At 35.7% G+C, this 16929-nt stretch overlaps 1 protein-coding gene across 2 annotated transcripts in view; it reads left to right on the forward strand.

Annotated features, from left to right (window-relative positions):
• PRKG1 (protein kinase, cGMP-dependent, type I) overlaps positions 1 to 16929 on the forward strand; it is a 1321360-nt gene that overhangs the window by 918891 nt on the left and 385540 nt on the right. For both annotated transcript variants that reach the window (XM_011938762.1, XM_011938761.1), the window contains exon 5: positions 15077 to 15140. In XM_011938762.1, coding sequence (XP_011794152.1) covers positions 15077 to 15140 — 64 coding nt within the window. The remainder of the gene's footprint in view (positions 1 to 15076; positions 15141 to 16929) is intronic.

Genomic DNA, 16929 nt, shown 5'->3' on the forward strand with positions numbered 1-16929 from the left:
TTTAATTTTAAATGTATTCGCTTATGTTATTTTATGGCAGCTATCTGGTATTGCTCGGCCCAACTTGCTATTTGTATGTTAGAGATGAGAACACTGAGTTTCAGTGAGCTACAGTGTTGCCTATCTGTTACACATGCTGCTATAGTTATGATGATAAGGAAGATGCCTAATTGATAAGAATAGAACTCTTGTCTAAATGAGAATTATAGGGATAATAGAGGAAGTTCATAGATTTCTTTTCTAAATCATTTAAAAATGGTTATATTTGCTGCCCCATTAAATTAATCATCTGGACTGAGACTTATTGAATGAATGAAGAGGTGTTGAAGAATTGAGTTTCCATGAGAAAAGGCAAAAAGCTTAAGACTTAGGTAGAGAAGGACAGTGTTTAGCTGTTGTTCTTAGCAAGAGCAGGACAGAACTGGATGAGTAGTGAAGATGACAAAAGGTTCCTCTTTAGAGCCCTGTCCTTGAACTTTTCAGTTTCTTCTGGGTGTGTCCCTTTCCTTGGGGGGAATCAAGAGAATGTGTGTTGCCCAGCCCCTTCTAGAGCAAGAATCAGGACCTTGGGGTTTCTTGCCCACATGTTCCTGAGCTCACTTCCAGTATCTGCATGGGCCTGTTTCCTAGACTTTTTCTTCCTGCCCTGTCATTTTGCCCAACCCATGTCTGAGCATTGGCCAAAAGGCCACGGTTTCTGTGTGTTTGGAGTGGTCTGATTGTGGTAGACAAAGCTTGGTTGAACTGGGAACCAGGGTCCTGAAAATGCTAGGAATGCATCTGTAGGGCAGTTTATTCAACTATAAATAGTTAAAATATCTTCCCTATATTGTTCTCTTTTTCCTTTCCCAAGCAGGTTGTTAGGCTCTTTCCGTCTATTGGTCTCAGAGTTTTTGGTCAGTATTAGAAGCCTCTAGAAGATAACGTGCTTCTTATGTATTTTTAAAGCCTAGATTCATTGGAAGAAAGTACTAAGAGTGTCTGAGTCAAATGGAGAAAGAGAAAGACCTTGGAGACATTTCCCCAAGAGTGGGTTTCTCTGCATGCAATTACCTAGAGAGGTTGACCTGACCAAGGTTCCCTTTCTCCTTTGTGCACACAAAAGCAGAGAGTCGTTGGACTCCAAGGGCCCCTTGTGACATTGATAGCAGGGAAGTTAACAATTTTGCTCCTCACCTTTTGGACATAACATGCTTCCTAGATTCAGGTATGACCTTGAGGAAGAGCTAAACAATGAGTGTGATTTAATATCTTCCTGAAAAAGAAAGGTTGATACTCCAAATCAAACGCGTATGATTTGATTTTTAAAATGAAGAAAAGGATATTTCCAACACTCTTGAGTCTAGACTGCGGTTCATATCTAATGTACTAGAGATTTGTTTTGATTACTGAAGGTCTTAAATAATAACAGCATTTGGAACATTTTGCATATACTGTATCATAATTGTGGTAGTGGCTGAACTTTATTAAGCATTTATTATGTGCCAGGTACCTTCTTAATATGTTATACCTACTATTTTTTATTGTGTCCACCACAACTCTATGGAGAAAGTGATATCATCTTATTTTTAAGGTAAAAAATCTGAGGCCTGGCATGGTGGCTCATGCCTGTAGTCCCAATACTTTGGGAGGTTGAGACAGAAGGATCACTTGAGGCCAGGTGTTCAAGACAAGCCTGGATTACATGGTGAGACCGAGTCTCTACAAAAAAATAAAATAAAAATGAGCCAAGTGTGTGCAATGTGCCTGTAGTCCTAGCTACTCAGGAGGCTAAGCTTAGGTGACAGAGCAAGACCCTGTCTCTTAAAAAAAAAAAAAAAAAGAATCTGAGATGCAGAGAGGTTACATAACTGGCCAAAAGCATAGTTAATAATTAGTAGCAGAGCCTAACTTAACCTGATTTCTTTTGATTCTAAAACTCATATGTTTACCCAGTGTACAATTCTCCAGTATAAGGAGTTTAAACTTTTATCACATATATAATAAAAATACAGTGTCTCTTGTATCTCTAGAGTGGTTTTCCTTATTTAAAGTATTTTTATGTGAAAAAAATTTGAATTCTCCTAATCTGGCAAGATAATAGACAGCTATTAATAGGTTGCGGCCATTGCATGATAAGGGCTAAACATTGCTAAATCTGGCAGTGATGTGTGAAGTAGATTAAAGTCAGATGTGGGACAAGAAACTAAGAGAAGGACCAGTAGTAAGACAATTGCATAACACACTGGACCAGGATAAATGCCAAATCATGCAATTACGGGATAAAAGTTTATTTGGTGCAGAAAAAAGTCTGATAAGGTTGCTAAGGGGAATAATTAGATAGCTATAAGGTTGAGGACCTTTAATCCCTCATCAATACAGATTGATTTTTTTAGTAAGTCATAGATTTCTGCTTTTATTCTTTTATTCTGTAAGGAAGTCACTGGCACAGAAATAAACAATACTTGTCAATGCCGGCGGCACTAAGTTTGATGCAGGGATGATTTCTTGTAAGAGAATCAGAAGGCTACTCTTCTCCATATGCTTCCCAGAGATAATTAATATAACTCCGTATGCGTCTTCCTAGGTAGAGGACATTGTTGAACTATTTGCAGATTTTTGTTTGTTCAGATGTTTTGGCTTATAAATATGGGGCTACATCTGATATTCTTTGGTTATATTTTAAAACTATAATCTTTTGAAAATATCAAACCCTTTACTACTAAGTTAGAAAAGAACTTGCTTGTTGAATATTTAAAAATTAAATTGTTTTTATTGATTCCTTCCAACCACAGGGAGCCATCCTTGTCTCTTCTCTTCTCTTTCTTTCTTTTTTTTTTTTCAGCTGTATTTCTTTATTATTATTATTATTATTGTACTTTAAGTTCTGGGATACATGTGCAGAACCTGCAGGTTTGTTACATAGGTATACACATGCCATGGTAGTTTGCTGCACCCATCAACCCATCATCTACATTAGGTATTTCTTCTAATGCTATCCCTCCCCTAGCCTTCCACCCCCTGACAGGCCCCAGTGTGTGATGTTCCCCTCCCTGTGTCCATGTATTCTCCTTGTTCAACTCCTACTTATGAGTGAGAACATGCGGTGTTTGGTTTTCTGTTCTTGTGTTAGTTTGCTGAGAATGATGGTTTCCAGCTTCATCCATGTCTCTGTAAAGGACGCGAACTCGTCCCTTTTTATGGCTGCATAGTATTCTGTGGTGTGTATGTGCCATATTTTCTTTATCCAGTCTATCACTGATGGGCATTTGGGTTGGTTCCAGGTCTTTGCTATTGTGAACAGTGCTGCAATAAACAGATGTGTGCATGTGTCTTTATAGTAGAATGATTTATAATCCTTTAGGTGTATACCCAGTAATAAGATTGCTGGGTCAAATGCTATTTCTGGTTCTAGATCCTTGAGGAATCTCCACACTGTCTTCCACCATGGTTGAACTAAGTTACACTCCCCTCAACAGTGTAAAAGCATTCCTATTTCTCCACATCCTTTTCAGCATCTGTTATTTCCTGACTTTTTAATGATTGCCATTCTAAATGGCATGAAATGGTATCTCATTGTGGTTTTGATTTGCATTTCTCTAATTACCAGTGATGATGAGTTTTTTTTTTTTTCATATGTTTGTTAGCTGCATAATGTCTTCTTTTGAGAAGTGTCTGTTCATATCCTTCGCCCACTTTTTGATGGGGTTGTTTCTTCCTTGTAAATTTGTTTAAGTTCTTTGTAGATTCTGGATATTTGCTCTTTGTCAGATAGAAAGATTGCAAAAATTTTCTCCCATTGTGTAGGTTGCCTGTTCACTCTAATGACAGTTTCTTTTGCTGTGCAGAAACTCTTTAGTTTAATTAGATCCCATTTGTCAATTTTGGCTTTTGTTACCATTGCTTTTGGTGTTTTAGTCATGAAGACTTTGCCCATGCCTATATCCTGAATGGTATTGCTTAGGTTTTCTTCTAGGCTTTTTATGGTTTTAGGTCTTATGTTTAAGTCTTTAATCCATCTTTAGTTAATTTTTGTATAAGATGTAAGGAAGGGGTTCAGTTTTCTCCATATGGCTAGTCAGTCTTCCCAACACCATTTATTAAATAGGAATCTTTTCCCCATTGATTGTTTTTGTCAGGTTTGTCAAAGATCAGATGGTTGTAGATGTGTGCTCTTATTTCTGAGGCCTCCATTCTGTTCCATTGGTCTTTATATCTGTTTTGATACCAGTACCATGCTGTTGTGGTTACTGTAGCCTTGTAATATAGTTTGAAGTCAGGTAGTGTGATGCCTCCAGCTTTGTTCTTTTTGCTTATCATTGTCTTAGCTATACAAGCTCTTTTTTGGTTCCATATAAAATTTAAAGTAATTTTTTCTAATTCTGTGAAGAAAGTCAATGGTAGTTTGATGGGGATAGCATTGAATCTATAAATTACTTTGGGCAGTATAGCCATTTTCATGATATTGATTCTTCCTATCCATGAGCATGGGCTGTTTTTCCGCCTGTTTGTGTCCTCTCTTATTTCCTTGAGCAGTGGTTTGTAGTTCTCCTTGAGAGGTCCTTCACATCCTTTGTAAGTTGTATTCCCAGGTATTTTATTATCTCTGTAGCACTTGTGAATGGGAATTCACTCATGATTTGGCTCTCTGTTTATCTTTTATTGGTGTGTAGGAATGTTTCTGATTTTTGCACATTGATTTTGTATCCTGGTGAGAACACTTGAACACAGGAAGGGGAACATCACACACCAGGCCTGTTGTGGGGTGGGGGGAGGGGGGAGTGATAGCATTAGGAGATATACCTAATGTAAATGATGAGTTAATGGGTGCAGCACACCAACTTGACACGTGTATACATATGTAACAAACCTGCATGTTGTGCACATGTACCCTAGAACATAATGTGTAATAATAAAAAAAAAGAACCAATGACAAAAACCACATAATTATCTCAATAGATGCAGAAAAGACCTTTGATAAAATTCGACACCACTTCATGCTGAAAACTCTCAATAAACTAGGTGTTGATTTAATATATCTTGAAATAATAAGAGATATTTATGACAAACTCACAGCCACTATCATACTGAATGGGCGAAAGCTGGAAGCATGCCCTTTGAAAACTGGCATAAGACAAGGATGCCCTCTCTCACCATTCCTATTCAACGTAGTATTAGAAGTTCTGGCTAGGACAGTCAGGCAAGAGAAGGAAATAAAGGGTATTCATATAAGAAGAGAGGAAGTCAAATTGTCTCTGTTTGCAGATGACATGATCATATATTTAGAAAACCCCATCATCTCAGCCCAAAATCTTCTCTTTTATTCTACAGTCAGTCTACTAGGAAATCATGTTGCTTCTACTTTCAAAATGTGGCAGAGCCCAGTTGCTCCTTATCTCCTTCTTTGCTTCCACGCTGTCCAGCCCTCCATCCTCTGTCATGCAGTAGACTCTTATCTGGTCTACCAGGGTCCCCTTTTACGACTTTACAGTTTATTCTCCCTAAAGCTGGAAGAAGGATTTTTTTTTCATGTGTAAGTAAGATATGTCACTCCTAGGCTCAAAATCCTGCAATGGCTCTAATTTCACCCAGATTAGAGCTAAGTTCTTACAGTGATCTATAAGCCCCTTTGTGACCTGCTCCCACCCTTACCTCTTGATGTCTACTCATCTTCCTCCTTTCCCCAGTTCACTGAAGTCTAGGCACCCTGACCTCTTTGCTACTCCTGGAATGTACCAGGCACTTAAAAATCCTTGGCTCGCTCTGTTCACTCTGCCTGGATGCTCTTCCCCAGAATCCAGTTATCTATCTCCCTCACCTTTCTCAAGTTTCTGCTTAGATCTTACCTTTAAAGTCAGGACATCCTGGTCAGCCTGTTTAATCTTTCAACTTGCCCCTCCTTCCATTGTAATAACTACTACTCTGTTCTACTTTAAATAATAGAAAATTCTGTAGCCCTCATCTAATGTAACTCTATGATATAGATGTATATTTAAAACATGTATAATATACATTATTTATCATATGTATTCTTTATTTTCTATTTCCTTGATGAATAGGCAGAAATCTTTTCTTTGGTGCATCGATGAATCCTGAATGCCTAAAACAATTTCTGGCTCATGAGTTACTCAATAAGTTTTGATGAAGAAACAAATTAATTAATTACACAACAATGTTTTCCAATATTAAAAAAAAATTTGGCCAGGCATAGTGACTCATGCCCATAACTCCAACACTTTGGGAGGCAAAGGAGGGAGGATCACTTAAGGCCAGGTGTTTGAGACCAGCCTGGGCAACATGGCGAGACCCTGCCCCTTCAAAAACTGGTGGTGCACATCTGTAGTCCTAGCTACTCAGGAGGCTGGGACAGGCAAATTGCTGGAGCCCAGGAGGTTAAAGCTGTGGTCTGCAGTGAGTTATGATTATACCACTACACAGCAGCATTGATGACAGAGCAATCTGTCTCTAAAAAAGAAATAATATTTTTTCTTTAAATGGGCCCATTCAGATACATTTTATCGACTTATAACCATAATTGTGCACTTTATGTTTTTGATATTATAAGAATACATTTACAAAATAGAAACTTTGAAATTATAAGAAAGCGAGAGAAAAAAAAATATAAGACTAATAGTCATTCCACCTAACACAATATCTGTTAACCTTTTGATTTTTTCCTGCAAAGCTCTGTTCACAATTATAGGAAGTGTCTGTAAAGTGTAATCATTCCATTGTGTACATAACTTTGAATGTCTTCTCTTAATATTATCTTGTAGGTATTCCATGTTTTACATATTTTTCATCAATACATCAATTTTGATCACCATGTCAGTGATTCTTCAACTTAGGTTGATTACATCTGTTAGTATTTACTGTATTTGGAATTAAAAATGAAAATATTTAGAAAATATTTATTCACTAATTCATTTGGAAACCTCAATAATAAACATATTATGTTGTAACATAAAGTCTATTTTTAATTAAAATAACCATATTTTCCCAAATCAAAAAAAAAAAAATAGAAAGGACTTTAGGTTTACAATTATACATGTCAGCACTTTGGGAGACCAAAGAGAGTGAATCACTTGAAGTCAGGAGTTCAAGACCAGCCTGACTAACATGGTGAAATCCCCGTCTCTACTGAAAATACAAAAAATTGGCCGGGCTCATGCCTGTAGTTCCAGCTACTTAGGAGGCTGAGGCCCGAGAATCTCTTGAACCTGGAAGGAGGAGGTTGCACTGAGCTCAGATCCCATCACTGCACTCCAGCTTGGGCGACAGAGTGAGACTCTGTCAAAAAAATTTATATAATATATATATACACAAATTTCTCAATATCTAACTATCTAACTTGACAAAAGACTGGATTCTCATATTGATATGGTTTGGATGTGTGACCCCCTCCAAATCTCATATTGAAATGCAATCCCTAGTGTTGGAGGAGGAACTCAGTGGGAGGTATTGGATCATGGGGTTGGATCCCTCATTAGTGGGTTAGTGCCATGCCCTTGGTAATAAGTGAATTCTCACTCTATTCATTCTCATGAAAACTGGTTGTTTAAAAAAGCCTGACAACTCTCTTACTCTCTCTCTCACCATGCTACATGCCTGATCCTTTATTGTCTTCCACCATATTTTAAGTTTCCTGAGGCCTTCCCTGAAAGCCAAGCAGATGCTGATGCCATGCTTTTACAGCCTGCAGAATCATTAGCCCAAAGAAACTTCTTTTCTTTGTAAATTACCCAACCTTAGGTATTCTATTATAGCAATGCCAAACAGACTAACACACGAATCTTCTTCTGCATTCGATCTGTTGAATTTATGTGGTTCAGGTTGAAATATATGAAGAAAATAAAACCTCACAGATATATGTAGTAGCAAAATGGAGGCTTATGCTAATAGCCTTTCAAGATAATGTGGGCATTCTTTTTTGTGATTTCATACTTCATTAACATCCAACAAGTGTCAGTTTCTTAAAGGTTAGTTGCAATATGGAATCTGAAACTATAGCAGTAAACTTTTCATACTCTATTATAACATTAAAATCCACTGATCCACCTTATAATTTGAATGAATTATTTACCCATGTGTGATTTTTAAAACATTATGCTTTTATGCTTTGGTCATTTGGAAATGATTGGCTTACTGAGTTATGCAAAATTTCCAATATAAAAAAAATCATATTTCTTAATGTCATATTTCTTAACTACTGATGTTATCAGGAAAAGTCTTCAAGTATTAGAAGGCTTTTATGGTCACAGTGGCAGATAAAAGTTGTCTGAAGTTTTAATTTTCAGCTGAAAGTTTGAATTTTATCATAGGCAAAAACCACTGTCTGTTATTGCCCTTTAAGTGATGGGCTTAACTTTGTTCATTCTGAAAAATAGTCCGCCAAAACCCATAATTTTTAAAAATCATTTTCTAGTAAAAAATGATGTTCCATGAAAAAAATGGCTAACTCAGCTTGTAACTCCAACAACCATTCAAATGATTTTCCTTGAGATAACTATCATACTTCAATATTTTGTCACACACACAATATCAAAAATATGCATGCAAAATTTAAAGATTTAAATTTAAGAAAATTAATACCTTTTACTATTTCAGGAAGAATTTCATACTTTAAAGTAAAACTGGTATGTTATTTATCTTTTCTATGGTGAGTGTATGGTGAATAAGAAAATAACAACTAGTATAGTTTGGTGTGACTGCTTTTATTTATACTGAGAGCCACCATCACTTTTGCACCATCAATGCAAATGTCAACACAGGCATTCCAGGATAAGCTTTAAGAGTCAAAAAGTTATTCAACTCCATCTTTTAAAAAGTTATTCAACACTGAATAGCACAGTTACCACTTGTGTTTCTTGCCACATATTCATGTAAATGATAATTTCTTTGATGATTAGTTTGTTCTGGTACTAGAAGAATACAAGCAAAACAGCGAATCCAGCTATGTCTATAGCTTCATTCATTTGTAAAGCAAAAGTATAATTGTGCAGACAAGATCTTAACTCAGTCTTTGTTTTGTAGGTAAGCCTTTAATTCCAGCAAGTTACCATACCGTTTGAAAGACGCAGTGCAATAATTTCTTTTACTGACTTTGCATCCAGCACGCATTCAGCAAAGTCAACTATACAGGGTTTCATTCATCTCTTAATTATTGTGTGATCTCTACTGAATGCAATATGGTAACCCATAAGATACTTGACTGATTTTCAGTTTTAAGTTGAAAAGCTATACAAAACACTTTTCTTTTAGAAAATGCATCATGTCTACATTTTTAAAACTCGATTTCTTTTTCTTTAAAATCTGAATGATTTGTCTCAAAGTGGTGTCATAACTTAACTGGAATGATAATCTTTCCAAAAATGTTTTTGTATAGCATAATAAGGGAATTTATTATCTATACAATGAGAGAAAGATAGCTTTAATCTTATTTGTATTTCTTATTTACAGTGTTTCCAAGTTTCTTTGGATTCTCTATCTTCCATGAATCAGGAACTCTCTGGTGTGACATTTAAAAAATTTCATTGATACGTAATAATTACACATGCTTATGGAGTACTTTTGATATTTTGATGCATTTTTATATTTTCTGAGTGTCTTTGGACTTAAAGATTGACTTCTGGGACTTGAGAATGTAAGTCTACTAATCACCCTTTCAAAGCAGATAATCTATTCTTAAATTAAGAAAAATATTATATAAACTTTTATTTTTTATTTTTATTTATTTATTTATTTATTGAGATAGAGTTTTGCTCTTGTTGCCCAGACTGGAGAGTGCAATGGCATGATCTTGGCTCACTGCAACTTCTGCCTCCCGGGTTCAAGCAATTCTCCTGCCTCAGCTTCCCAAATAGCTGGGATTAAAGTCTTGTGCCATCATGCCTGGCTAATTTTGTAGTTTTAGTAGAAATGGGGTTTCTCCGTGTTGGTCAGGCTGGTCTCGAACTCCTGGCCGCGAGTGATCTGCCTGCCTCAGCCTCCCAAAGTGCTGGAATTACAGGCGTGAGCCACCACACCCGGCCTTAAACTTTCTTTTATTAACTTCTTAATAAGTACTATACAATTCTAAAATTATAAGATAAAATTTCAAATGTTATAAATGTTTTAAAAATATGTAAAACTGTTATTGAAAAATAAGGAATCCAAATGTATTTACTTGTTTTTCTGCTCAGGCACACAGAAACATTAAGGATTTCAAAAGAATGATCTAGTAGATGATGATAATAAGGTTACAGAGATTATAGCAGGTGTAATGACTAGTAAGAACACAGCAGAAGTACTAATAGCATACTAAGTTATGTAAACAGTACACCTATCATAAATCTACTACCTTAAAAATTTTAGAGAACCCAAGAACAAACAAGCATGCATTCCATTTGTCATCAAAGTGATAATATCATTCTATGTCAGGTTATTTCTGGAGAATTCTACCGTGTGCATGTGAAAGAATAAGTGAAAAAAAGCAAACTCCAATTTATGGAAATAGTTTTGACGTTTGAAGACCCATATAAAAGGGTCACAGGAAATCCCTGGGTTCCCAGACCACATTTTGAGAACTCTTGCTGCATTTAATTGTGTTATTCTATATGTGCTCCCTGTTTTTGTTTTTATTGACATGCTTTAATAAAATTATTCGTACTTAGGTTTTCCCCCTCTTAGTTATTATTTTCATGCAATAGGATACCATAAATAAAATTACTAAGATGAATTAAGAAAATGGGACATCTACTAATACAACTGTCCTAATCTCTTCAAAATATCAGTGTCATATGGGCAAAGGTGGGAGGGTTGTCATAAAATGAGAGATGAAAGAGAGGAATGACAGCCAAAAGCAGTGTTCAGATTTTGACTGGACTTGGTTTGAAAACAACAACAAAAAATTGATAAAGACAATTTTGGGTGATAGGTAATATTTGAATGTGAGATAAATACTAGATGATATTATAGACTTATAGTTAATTTTGTTAGGTGTGATCATGGGATTAATTTTATTTCCTTAGGAGAATTTTTTTGTTGTTGTTGATATGTATGCTGAAGTATTCAAATTGTTTCATATTGGCAACTTACTCTCAAATGTGTCATCCAAAAATATCCATATATCCATTAGTCTATGCACACACATAGAAGAATACATGGATTGAGAGTAGATAAATAAAAAATGATACCTGTTAACAGTTGTGATTCTGTATGTTGGGGATAGAGGTGATCTTTATTATTCCAGACTTTCAATTTATTTGACATTCTTTCTAATAAAATATTTGGAAATAAATGAAGTCACTGAATCAAATGTTACTACTATTATTTATTTATTTCCATATCACTATCTAAAAGAATACAGTGTTGTTTGGAAAAGCATTTTTTTAGTACATTCATTGAACAGTATGTAGCTCAGTGAGTAGGCAATCAGCTCCACCAGCAGTTAGAGGGGGTGTTTCATCCTCTCTTCACCAGTGCTGAGTGGAATGACCTCAGGCAGACTTTCAAGGTCTCAGTTGTCTTATCTATAAAATAGATGACAATAAGAATGGCTATTTGATAAGGTTGTTGTAAAAATGAAATTTATATTATCTATAAAACCCTTAGCTCACTGCCTGGCAAAGAGAAACTACTCAAATCTCATCTTCTATTATTGTCATTACAAATTCTAAGTCCTTGCTACATTCAATTAGAAAAACCAGTGGAAAAGCACTGCACATTAAATCATCTCTATTATATTACATTCTAGTGCATTCTGTAATGTCGGGCCTATTGCAAGTCCTTAGGGAACCAAAACAATAGGTAATGCATCTGTAAGAATTACTGATAATTAGCGTGTAAATTGTTACAATATTTTTTTTTATATAACTGAAAATATTCTTCTCTAATGTTTAACATTTTATCTGGAAGTTTGTCCTTGCAATTATTCTGCCTTCAGTTTTCTAAAGTATAGATAACTTTATTTTGAATTATCTTATATATAATTTGTGGAGTCTAAATTGATGTATTTTGATGTATTGGAGCAAACTGAACTAATATATTTCATGGGTAGAAATTCAAACTATAAACATTCTCAATTGTTTTGTTCCTAGTGTGTAAGCTACTAGTAGACCAATCATTCTTAGAAAGCAAATCAATTACGTGACAGAATTTATCTACTGTTTGCAGAATATAAATCTTAGATGTGTAAAGATGGCTAGAAAAGTGTGTTCACAGTAATTTATGAAAGTGAAGGCACTTATTTTTCCTGTTAAATAGTTTTCTTTTTGTGAAGTCCAGAAGTGCTTCAGTTGTTACTGGTAATATTTTAGAGTGTTTCTTCTTAAAAATCATCCTTAATTTTTATTAGCAATAAATGCTGCTCAATGTTTTGAGGCATTTTAAAAAGGCATTAAAATTGTGAAAGATTATATATTTAAAATGCCCTCCTAAAACCTGATGCTTTTGTTTTCACTTAATGCATTATATAGTCAAGTAAATTTCTTCTCTTGGGTAAGAACTCTCCTGGAAATGAAAATACTGTAGTATGGCTAGGGATAGCCAGAGCCTAAAGTAAAATAAGAGGCATAGTATAATAGGAATAGGCTGGTCTAAAGAAGAAAGCCAATTGTAATAAAATGAGAAAAACTCAGTTCTAGTTTGTATTTTCCACAAATACCTAATGGGATAGAAGCACTCTAATTATTCATCTCACAAGAAACTGAAATACAGCTCATTAAAAGAACAAGGCAGAACTAAATTTTTCAACCTACATAACTCATGGAAACAGCTTCCTCTATCTCCTTCTGTCTCTCTGTGATATGGTCCATCCAGCTGCTGAAATAGGCTGCCTTCTGGAAATTAAACCCCATATGGCTCAGACCGTAGCAGTAAATCTGGTACAACAGATGGTTCTGGGTGAATTGTTACACCTCTGCATAAAACCTTGGGATTTCATCAATGAGCTTTACCCTAAGTAATGGAAATCAAGGTGACAAATTAACAACAAAACTTTCATGCTTTTACCAAAGGAGCATATTATTATTTTTTTATTGTATCATTGTAATCAAGCCAAAATTGTGCTATAAGTCAAATGTCAGGCATACAAATATGTATACACTCAGTTATAACCTTTTCTCCAGTCAGACATTAAGCTCTGATTAATTGAGACTATAGTTCCACATTCCAGTTAGATTTTCCAGTGAAGTTTCAGGAATTATATGTTGATAAGCTTTTGTTTTCTAAATTTAAAGTTATTATAATTTTGCATAAAATAAGTTGTATTGGTTTGTACATTTGACATCATTTGATATTTTTATTTACTGTTTAATGGGGAGATATAAGAGAACACGGTGAAAAGAATGGAACTAACATTGTATTTTGATGTATTGGAGCAAACTAAACTAATATATTTCATGGGTAGACCTTTTCAGGTCTAATCACTGTCCTATGAAGCATTCACAAATTCATGCTTTCGTAACTACATTCAAAATAGGTTGTTTGTTATTTACAAATCGCTGAAAATACAGGGGGTTGAAAAAGACAGATATAGTTCTTACTTTTGTGGATTTTTAATTCTAGCAGAGAAGACATACAATAACAAATATCCAATTAATTATCTAATTACACTTGTAGTATGAGATTAAAGAGATCATGATAGGAGAACTTGACCTAGCTGGAGAGGGGTTGAGGAGAGTGGGAAGCTTTCCAAAGTTGTTAAGTGAATGCTTGCATATCTGAATGCATCATCAATCAACCTGTGTCTTGAATAATGGTTAGGAGTTGGCCTGGAGAAAGGTGTGTGTATGGAGGGAGACCTGGAAAGGGAAATAGAGCTTAAAGGAACCTGGTGACAGCAGACTAACAGAGGAGAGAGTGGCTTTCTCCTCATTATAAGTTGAGGCACCTGTCAACAAAAAGAGTCAAACTCTGAAAACTATTTGTAGAGATCTATTCTGAGCCAAATGTGAGGACCATGACCCATGATACAGCCCCACGAAGTCCTGAGAACATATGCCCAGGGTGGTTGGTTTACAGCTTGATTTTATACATTTTAGGGGGACAGAAGTTACAGGCAGACATCCATCAGTACATATAAGGTATACATTGGTTTGGCCTAGAAAGGTGGGAAACTCAAAGTGGGAGCTTCTAGGTCATAGGTAGATTAGAAGATTTTCTGATTGACAACTGGATATAAGAGTTAAGTTATTATCTGACGACCCAGAATCAATAAAAGGAGTTTCTGGATTAAGATAAGGGGTTGTGGAGATGAAGGTTCTTATTATGCAGATGAAGCCTCCAGGTAGCAGGCTTCAGAACTCTTATCAGACATAAAAATATGCCAGACTCTTAATTAATTCTCTCGAAGATTAGGGAAAAGACCTGGAAAGCAAAGGGATTCTCTGTAGAATGTTGACTTTCCCCACAAGAGTCAGTTTTGCAGGACCATTTCAAAATATATCAAAAAAATATATTTTGGGGTAAAATACTTCAGTTTCTTTCAGGGTATGCTATCTGTCATGTGATTCTATACTAGAGTCAGGTTGGAATTTGGTATCTTATTTCTACAAAGAATCTGTTTTGTCAGTCTTAAGATTTATATTTTAAGACTTACAATGAGTCTTAAGATTTCTATTTCTATTTTAATGTTAATTCTGGTAAGTTGCGACTGAATTCCAAAGGGAAGAGGGTATAATGAGGCATGTCCAATCCCTTCCTTCCCATCATGGACTGAAGTAGTTTTTCAGGTTTACTTTGGAATGCCCTTGGCCAAGAGGGGCATCCATCAGTTGACTGGGGGGGCTTAGAATTTTATTTTTCATTTACATATCCATGGTCATGCAGGTAAATATAACAGTGATTTTGACTCAGTCTATCCAAACTCCAAGTTTTTTTTTCATACTCCATGCCTTTTCCCTGTTAGACATCAAACCATGCTTAAATGATTGCTTTGATCTTCATCTGCAACTTTTTACTTTTTTTTCAGGTTGTGTGGCTAATGCAGTTTTTTTTTTTGGCAGATTCTTTGTCATAAAATAGTTTTGTATTTTAATTTAGATTCATGGTCATTTTTATTACTTATAAAAGTAAGTTGCGGTTCATGTGTTCAGCACTATTCTGTTTTGTTTTTCAGTGTTCCAACATTCCAGAGCCTTCCTGAAGAGATCCTCAGCAAGCTCGCTGATGTCCTTGAAGAGGTAATTGTTTTTAGCCTTTGAACTTTTTGAGATGGGATCCAGCCTGCTTGGCTGGTTTCTTTCACAGCTGTGTGATGAGGAATCACAAACTGCAGAGACCTTTAAAAAATGTTTTAAGCTCTGGGATGAGCTATATATTTGGCTTCATATAGAAAGTAGCTTAGCATGTCTGACATTTATATGCAGGGATGTGCAAATCAACCTAATTATAGAGGGAGACAAACTTTTTGTTGTGGTAAATACCATGTTACTTTGACTTACAAGAATAGGAACTGGCATATTTCTCTTATTTTAACTAGTGTAAAGTAAAATTGTAGTTACCGCCACTCTGAAGCTTCAGATTAGCAAATTTACAACTGGGATTAGTAGTTGGGCACTTATTTTATTACCACGTAAGTATATTTGATACACATAATTTTATGCCTGAAAGTGGAATGTCACTTTTAGTTGTTTTTCTCTGAACCCATAAAGCTATGGTTTTGAGAAAGAGGAGAAACAATACACATTAGGTTATCCTTTTGTAGACTGGGATTCATAACAGCAGCAGCAGGAGGAAGTTTTTCCATTTAAATTGATGAGCTTTATACGGAATGTAGTCTAAAGTTGTTGTCCTAAAGGTATTGGGCATATAAGTTTTGTTTCAGGTTGAAAAGATTAAAAAATTGTATTTTCCTGTTTGCTGAGGAAATAGAGGTACATTGGTGGTGTATGAAAATTCAGACTTTTTCTCTAAAGGTTCAAGTCTAAGTCTTTTGGAGTGAATTGACAATAGAGAGACTAGCAGGAGAAAATGTCATACAGGAATAGTGTATGGGAGAGGTCATGGTGACGGAATTGGAAGATGGGGTCAGAAAAAGGTGTCTCTAGAGTGCTACAGGTGCAGCCAAGTAATGGAGGGCCACTTAGGGCATTGCAATTAATTTAATTTTTACTTAGAGTGAGATAAAAGTCATTGGATGGCTCTAAGCAGAGCAATGAAATTATTTGACTTAGGTTTTTAACAAAACTATTGTGGCTGCTATGTTGAAAAAAAAAATAAAGAGGCTGCTACAATAATCCAGGGAGCAATAGTGGTGACTTTGTTCACTGTGGGAAAAGGAGATCGAAAAATCCTCAGATTGTGACTATATATATAAAAAATTATATAAATATATAAATATTAATATATACATAAATATATATAAATATAAATATATATATACATATATAAATATAAATATATATATTTTTTGAGACAGTGTCTTGCTCTGTCACCCAGGCTGGAGTGCAATGACGCGATCTCAGCTCACTGCAACCTCCGCCTCCTGGGTTCAAGCCATTCTCCTGACTCGGCCTCCTGAGTAGCTGGGATTACAGGTGCCCGCCACCATGCCCAGCTAATTTTTTGTATTTTTAGTAGAGACGGGGTTTCACTATGTTGGCCAGGCTGGTCTCAAACTCCTGACCTCGTGATCTGCCTGCCTTGGCCTCCCAAAGTGCTGGGATTACAGGTGTGAGTCACCGCACCCAGCTGATTGTGACTGTATGTTGAAGGTAAAATTGAAAAGCTTTACCATTGCAGTACACTAGTGAAATGAGAGAAAGAGAGGAATCAAGGGGAAACCCTGAGGTTTCTGTTGTAAATAATTAGAAGGATGGAGTTGTCATGAAGTGACATGAAGAAGACTGGAAGAACAGTACACTGAAGTGGAGCGATAAGAAGCTCAGGGAGAGAGACTAGGGTACAATCAGAAACTTAGAGATCTCTGGTAGGTAGATGGTTTGTTGTGGCATTGTTTGTGTGGAGGGA

Source organism: Colobus angolensis, unplaced genomic scaffold (genome assembly GCF_000951035.1).
Source record: "Colobus angolensis palliatus isolate OR3802 unplaced genomic scaffold, Cang.pa_1.0 Scaffold177, whole genome shotgun sequence".
NCBI classification, from domain to species: domain Eukaryota; kingdom Metazoa; phylum Chordata; class Mammalia; order Primates; family Cercopithecidae; genus Colobus; species Colobus angolensis.